General features: G+C 40.8%; 1 protein-coding gene across 1 annotated transcript in view; it reads left to right on the forward strand.

Annotated features, from left to right (window-relative positions):
- The window catches only part of LOC107667584 (histone deacetylase 9-B-like), a 34,219-nt gene that overhangs the window by 20,487 nt on the left and 5,445 nt on the right, over positions 1 to 8,287 (forward strand). Inside the window, exons 8-9 of the mRNA XM_016459291.1 lie at positions 4,505 to 4,627; positions 7,844 to 7,994. Of these exons, the coding sequence (XP_016314777.1) occupies positions 4,505 to 4,627; positions 7,844 to 7,994 (274 nt within the window). The remainder of the gene's footprint in view (positions 1 to 4,504; positions 4,628 to 7,843; positions 7,995 to 8,287) is intronic.

An 8,287-nucleotide genomic window follows, 5' to 3' on the forward strand; every position in this document is an offset into this window, starting at 1 on the left:
CTCAGCCAATCAAATTCATTGACATTGGATAACAAAATCTTAAAGCAAGTGGCAATTCAGCAAACAAGTATTGCATAAGCATTTCTCAGAACTCACTTGTTTTTCTGAGCCATTTTTGCAGTGTCTTTTAATGAACTCTGTTTTTTGGGAAATATTTTGCTTGTAAAGTGGGTTTGTGCTATTCTTCAAATTAAATGTCCTCTTTTAACAAACTCTCTTTAAGCAAACAGATTAGTAGCCTTCAGCACATAAAGGCAGCTGTGGAACAGAGTTTCATACGCTTGCGTGCAGTTTTGAGCCTTTGATTGCATTCTTGAGAACTGAAGCATACAGCCCACAAAACTGGAACTAAATAAAATGGTCATGGTCCCACGTCTCATTACTCTTATCAGACTATGGGGTGAAGGAGTCGGGACCCCAATGATCTATTGTTTGGAGCTGAGAGTACACAGACCCCGTCCCAGGGTGCTCGTACCATCAGCCTGACAAACAAACACTGCGTTTAAAATCACATTAGAACATCATTGCAGCATGTAGAAGAGTTAGATGGAATTTGAGGTGTGTGTGTGTGTGTGTGTGTGTGTGTGTGTGTGCGTGCGTGTGTACCTGGTATTTATCACGTTATGGGGACCAAATGTGTGTGTACGGTGGTGCTGTGCCGAACTAACTGTGACAGCTCTTTTCCGCTGTGGTTTTGGCTGTGCTGGTGGTTGTGGAAGGGGGTGAGGGGCTCTGGGATGGTGAGGTTTGTTTCTCCTGTGAAGTTCTGCCCAAGCATTTCCTCACGGGCCGTGGGCCAGAACTCACCTCTCCTCTCCTCTCCTCCTGTAGGCACACGGCCGACTGAGTTCATCCTTACAGCCCTACAGCCAGTCATGTGTGTGAGCGTGAAACTTCACTGCTTCATGAGCTTCAAAACTATGACCTAAAGATGACCTCATGTCATTAACACTCACACCATTAACTGATACTGACTGACATGGTGCAGCATAACTACCTAAAACACTCTAGAAACCACCTAAAATCTACTGGGGAACATTCAGAACACTCTAGCAACCATTCAGAACTGAACAGCAACACAATAGAAAACCACTGACAACACCGTAGCAGCCACATAGAACACTGTAAGAGCTACGTGGCAACACCCTAGCAACCACTAGAGAACATTCAGAACACCCTAGCAAACACCCAGAACTACACAGCAACACACAAAAACCATTCACAACATCCTAGCAGCCAATAGAACACCATAACAACCACCTGGCAACACTCTAGCAACCACGTAGAACACTATAATAGGTACCTGGCAACACCCTAGCAACCATTCAGAACACCCTATAAACACCCAGAACTACATAGCAACACACATAAAACATTCACAACATCCTAGCAGCCAATAGAACACTATAACAACCACCTGGCAACACCCTAGCAACCATTCAGAACACCCTATAAACACCCAGAACTACATAGCAACACAGATAAAACATTCACAACATCCTAGCAACCAATAGAACACTATAACAACCACCTGGCAACACCCTAGCAACCATTCAGAACACCCTATAAACACCCAGAACTACATAGCAACACAGATAAAACATTCACAACATCCTAGCAACCAATAGAACACTATAACAACCACCTGGCAACACCCTAGCAACCATTCAGAACACCCTATAAACACCCAGAACTACATAGCAACACAGATAAAACATTCACAACATCCTAGCAACCAATAGAACACTATAACAACCACCTGGCAACACCCTAGCAACCATTCAGAACACCCTATAAACACCCAGAACTACATAGCAACACAGATAAAACATTCACAACATCCTAGCAACCAATAGAACACTATAACAACCACCTGGCAACACCCTAGCAACCATTCAGAACACCCTATAAACACCCAGAACTACATAGCAACACAGATAAAACATTCACAACATCCTAGCAACCAATAGAACACTATAACAACCACCTGGCAACACCCTAGCAACCATTCAGAACACCCTATAAACACCCAGAACTACATAGCAACACAGATAAAACATTCACAACATCCTAGCAACCAATAGAACACTATAACAACCACCTGGCAACACCCTAGCAACCATTCAGAACACCCTATAAACACCCAGAACTACATAGCAACACAGATAAAACATTCACAACATCCTAGCAACCAATAGAACACTATAACAACCACCTGGCAACACCCTAGCAACCATTCAGAACACCCTATAAACACCCAGAACTACATAGCAACACAGATAAAACATTCACAACATCCTAGCAACCAATAGAACACTATAACAACCACCTGGCAACACCCTAGCAACCATTCAGAACACCCTATAAACACCCAGAACTACATAGCAACACAGATAAAACATTCACAACATCCTAGCAACCAATAGAACACTATAACAACCACCTGGCAACACCCTAGCAACCATTCAGAACACCCTATAAACACCCAGAACTACATAGCAACACAGATAAAACATTCACAACATCCTAGCAACCAATAGAACACTATAACAACCACCTGGCAACACCCTAGCAACCATTCAGAACACCCTATAAACACCCAGAACTACATAGCAACACAGATAAAACATTCACAACATCCTAGCAACCAATAGAACACTATAACAACCACCTGGCAACACCCTAGCAACCATTCAGAACACCCTATAAACACCCAGAACTACATAGCAACACAGATAAAACATTCACAACATCCTAGCAACCAATAGAACACTATAACAACCACCTGGCAACACCCTAGCAACCATTCAGAACACCCTATAAACACCCAGAACTACATAGCAACACAGATAAAACATTCACAACATCCTAGCAACCAATAGAACACTATAACAACCACCTGGCAACACCCTAGCAACCATTCAGAACACCCTATAAACACCCAGAACTACATAGCAACACAGATAAAACATTCACAACATCCTAGCAACCAATAGAACACTATAACAACCACCTGGCAACACCCTAGCAACCATTCAGAACACCCTATAAACACCCAGAACTACATAGCAACACAGATAAAACATTCACAACATCCTAGCAACCAATAGAACACTATAACAACCACCTGGCAACACCCTAGCAACCATTCAGAACACCCTATAAACACCCAAAACCACATAGAACACTATAACAACCACCTGGCAACACACTAGCAACCACGTAGAACACTATAATAGCTACCTGGCAACACCCTAGCAACCACTCAGAACACCCTATAAACACCCAGAACTACACAGCAACGCACATAAAACATTCACAACATCCTAGCAACCAATAGAACACTATAACAACCACCTGGCAACACCCTAGAAACCACGTAGAACACTATAACAACCACCTGGCAACACTCTAGCAACCACGTAGAACACTATAACAGCTACCTGGCAACACCCTAGCAACCACTAGAGAACATTCAGAACACCCTAGTAAACACCCAGAACTACATAGCAACACACATAAAACATTCACAACATCCTAGCAACCAATAGAACACTATAACAACCACCTGGCAACACCCTAGCAACCACTGGCAAACATTCATTACACCCTAGCAACCACCCAGCAACACACAAAATCCAATCACAATGCCAAAGTAGCCACATAAAACACTATAACAACCACCTGGCAACGCCCTAGTAGCAACCACAAAGAACACTATAACAACTACCTGGCAACACCCTAGCAACCACAAGAGAACATTCAGAACACCCTAGCAACCACCCAGAACCAGACCTACACAGCATTACATTATAAACCATTCATAGCATCACCACACAGAACACCATAGTAACCATCTGGCAACATCCTAGCAACCACCCAGAACTACATAGCAACACATGAAAACCGTTCAGAACACTCTAGAACCATACAGAACACTATTACAACCACCTGGCAACACCCTAGCAAATACTGGAGAACATTCAGAACACCCTAGCACACTAAATCATTTACAACACCCACATAAAACACCCTAGCAACCACCTACCAACCACTAGAGAACACCCTAGCAACTAGACTAACTTCATAGCAACACACTAAAACATTTATAATATGCTAGCAACCACCTAGGACACCCTTGCAACTGCATAGCAATACTGTAGAAAACAAAGCGTTAGAGGGCTAAAGTGAAAATCCCATTCCTTAAAGTTATATACTTTAATAAAACATAGAATGCATTCTGGCTGTGATTTTGTCACATCATGCCTGGTTAAAGGGCACACACACATACACAGATTGACTGCTGCAGTGAGGAAGTTCATATGTCATTATCTAATTCTTTCCCTCCGAATGCTTATGCGAGGTTACGTCATTGATATGGGAGATCTACTGGTTCTCCTTCTTCAGATGTTCTTGATCTCATGCTGTACTGTTGTTGCTGTGCTTGTGTTCTGCTGCGTTATGTAAGAGCTGATGTAATGCTTTCTGTCTGTCTCTCCTCCAGCGTTGTCTGTCTCAGAGGGGCGTCCTACAGACAGAGGGGTCCATGTCCCTGTTGAATCTCTACACATCCCCCTCTCTGCCAAACCTCACGCTGGCTCTGCACCCTGCTCACGCACACATCTGTGTAAGTTCCTGTCCATCACATATACCTCAAACTCTACAAAGACACAAAAACAAAGACCTAATATAATATAATATAATATAATATAATATAATATAAGCAACCACCCTAGCAACCACTAGAGAACATTCATCACACCCTAGCAACCACTGGAGAGCATTCACAACACCCTAGCAACCACTAGAGAACATTCATCACACCCTAGCAACCACTGGAGAGCATTCACAACACCCTAGCAACCACTAGAGAACATTCACAACACCCTAGCAACCACTACACCCTAGCACACTAAATCATTTACAACACCCACATAAAACACCCTAGCAACCACCTACCAACCACTAGAGAACACCCTAGCAACTAGACTAACTTCATAGCAACACACTAAAACATTTATAATATGCTAGCAACCACCTAGGACACCCTTGCAACTGCATAGCAATACTGTAGAAAACAAAGCGTTAGAGGGCTAAAGTGAAAATCCCATTCCTTAAAGTTATATACTTTAATAAAACATAGAATGCATTCTGGCTGTGATTTTGTCACATCATGCCTGGTTAAAGGGCACACACACATACACAGATTGACTGCTGCAGTGTGGAAGTTCATATGTCATTATCTAATTCTGTCCCTCCGAATGCTTATGCGAGGTTACGTCATTGATATGGGAGATCTACTGGTTCTCCTTCTTCAGATGTTCTTGATCTCATGCTGTACTGTTGTTGCTGTGCTTGTGTTCTGCTGCGTTATGTAAGAGCTGATGTAATGCTTTCTGTCTGTCTCTCCTCCAGCGTTGTCTGTCTCAGAGGGGCGTCCTACAGACAGAGGGGTCCATGTCCCTGTTGAATCTCTACACATCCCCCTCTCTGCCAAACCTCACGCTGGCTCTGCACCCTGCTCACGCACACATCTGCGTAAGTTCCTGTCCATCACATATACCTCAAACTCTACAAAGACACAAAAACAAAGACCTAGAAATGCATGTTTTATATAATGTGGTTCTGAGCTAAATTATGGCCGGGACACACCAAGGCAATGTCAAAGAACAAGCGGCGACGAAAGCCAACTGTTTTGTCGCCTTGCAACGGACATTTCGGCCACCTGAGAAAACACATTCTTTATACCAGACCTGTACAACGCGCACACAAAAAGTGTGTACCTTTTAACTTTAATGTGCTATTAATATTTGATTTGACCCTTGATGTAACTAAATTATGCACATTTTAGGTTACCTGAGAAAACATTTTTACAGTGCTGTTACCTATTATTTTCTATTAAAAATAATAAAAAAAAAACTGTCACACACAATATAATATAATATAATATAATATAATATAATATAATATAATATAATATAATATAATATAATATAATATAATATAATATAATATAATATAATATAATATAATATAATATAATATAATATAATATAATATAATATAATATAATATAATATAATATAATATAATATAATATAATATAATATAATATAATATAATATAATATAATATAATATAATATAATATAATATAATATAAGCAACCACCCTAGCAACCACTAGAGAACATTCATCACACCCTAGCAACCACTGGAGAGCATTCACAACACCCTAGCAACCACTAGAGAGCATTCACAACACCCTAGCAACCACTAGAGAACATTCACAACATCCTAGCAACCACTAGAGAACATTCACAACACCCTAGCAACCACTAGAGAATATTCCAACACCCTAGCAACCACTAGAGAACATTCATCACACCCTAGCAAACATCCAGAGCTGCACAGCAAAACAGTAAAAACATTCAATGCGCTCAGAGTTGACCAGATACAAAAGTCTGCAATGAAAAGTCAAAGACCTCACTTGAGCTCAAACATTTCTCATCAAATACTGTAACCTGTAGCCTTCCACATTCATTTTATAGCTCTATACTCTTACTGTATGACAACTTTCAGCTCGTTCAAGAGGAGAAAAATCTGGAGACAAGGTCTCATGCGCTTTGAAAGAGCAACCTCTGTATTATTTTCTATTAAAAATAATAAAAAAAAAACTGTCACACACAATATAATATAATATAATATAATATAATATAATATAATATAATATAATATAATAACCACTAGAGAACATTCACAACACCCTAGCAACCACTAGAGAATATTCCAACACCCTAGCAACCACTAGAGAACATTCATCACACCCTAGCAAACATCCAGAGCTGCACAGCAAAACAGTAAAAACATTCAATGCGCTCAGAGTTGACCAGATACAAAAGTCTGCAATGAAAAGTCAAAGACCTCACTTGAGCTCAAACATTTCTCATCAAATACTGTAACCTGTAGCCTTCCACATTCATTTTATAGCTCTATACTCTTACTGTATGACAACTTTCAGCTCGTTCAAGAGGAGAAAAATCTGGAGACAAGGTCTCATGCGCTTTGAAAGAGCAACCTCTGAGAAATATGAGGCCTAAAGACAAAAGCAGCATCGCCGGCTCTCGTTCTGCTGCGCAACAGATATGAATAGATCCTGCAGAAAAAGCAAGGTATTTTTAGGAGACAGTGAGACACGGAGTCGCATCTATTTGTGGTGAAAGCACAAAATACTGTATGAGGAATGTGCCACGCGCGTTAGGAGACAGAGATGAGACGATCCTCTTTATAGAGCGCAGAGATGAGCCGTGTTTTTGCAGAGATGAGGGTTTGAGCTGCTGTTTGCGGAGGGTTTAGGAGCACGTCTCATTTTCTGCTTTCACTGAGTGCTTGTGTGGATTAATGGGGCCCGTGACCTCCGACCCGTGGGATCTTTAGCCCTTAGGTAAACAGGCCCTCGGTTTAGGGTTTCAGGGTGTGAGTTTAGCATCTCGTTCATCACGGGCTTTTTAAAAGTTTAAGAAATGGTGTCGGGAAAGCGCGTTAACATGCCAGCAAATCAAAACATGGATCACTTTTACCAAATACTTTCAACACTTCCACATTTTAAAATAGCTGAATGACTCACTAGGGAGATCTAAATGTGGATTGATAATTATGTGCACTTTATGGACGACGCCGGGGCACAAATGCTGACTGGATGCGTTTTAAAACAGCACAGTTATTAATATTTCATATGCTGGTGTTATGGAAGTCTCTCTCACGCTTGAGTGAAAATTTGTGTCTAAATGCAAAAATAGGAAAACGTTGAATATTAATAGTGTTTGTGCAATCTGTCTGTTTCAGACGGGAACGGCGCTGAAGGATCGGAGCGCAGAAGGTCTCGCGGCCGCCGCGTCTCCCGTCTCGATGGAGGCTAAAGTGAGCAACGGACAGCAGGCGCTCCTGCAACACCTCCTGCTGAAGGAGCAGAGACAGCAGAGGATGATGTCACCTGGTGAGCAGAACGCACAGGAAGTACATGTTCTTAAAGTGACAGCGGAACAGTATTATAGTTAACTAAAACTAAAATAAAAAAAACAATTACTTGAAATAAAATAAACATTAAATGAAATAAAATATAAAAAATCTTAAACTTTTTTTTAATTCAGTTAGTTGCCAAGGCAACATTTCTCATTTTTGTTTAGTTTAATTTTAAGTACTAAAATAATTCAAACATGATAAATTTGATGTGGATTTGTAGTGCCAAAAAATTGCGTCTTAACTGCATTCAATGAAAAAAAAAAAAAA

The sequence above is a fragment of the Sinocyclocheilus anshuiensis genome, unplaced genomic scaffold, assembly GCF_001515605.1.
Source record: "Sinocyclocheilus anshuiensis isolate Anshui unplaced genomic scaffold, SAMN03320099.WGS_v1.1 scaffold1172, whole genome shotgun sequence".
NCBI lineage: Eukaryota > Metazoa > Chordata > Actinopteri > Cypriniformes > Cyprinidae > Sinocyclocheilus > Sinocyclocheilus anshuiensis.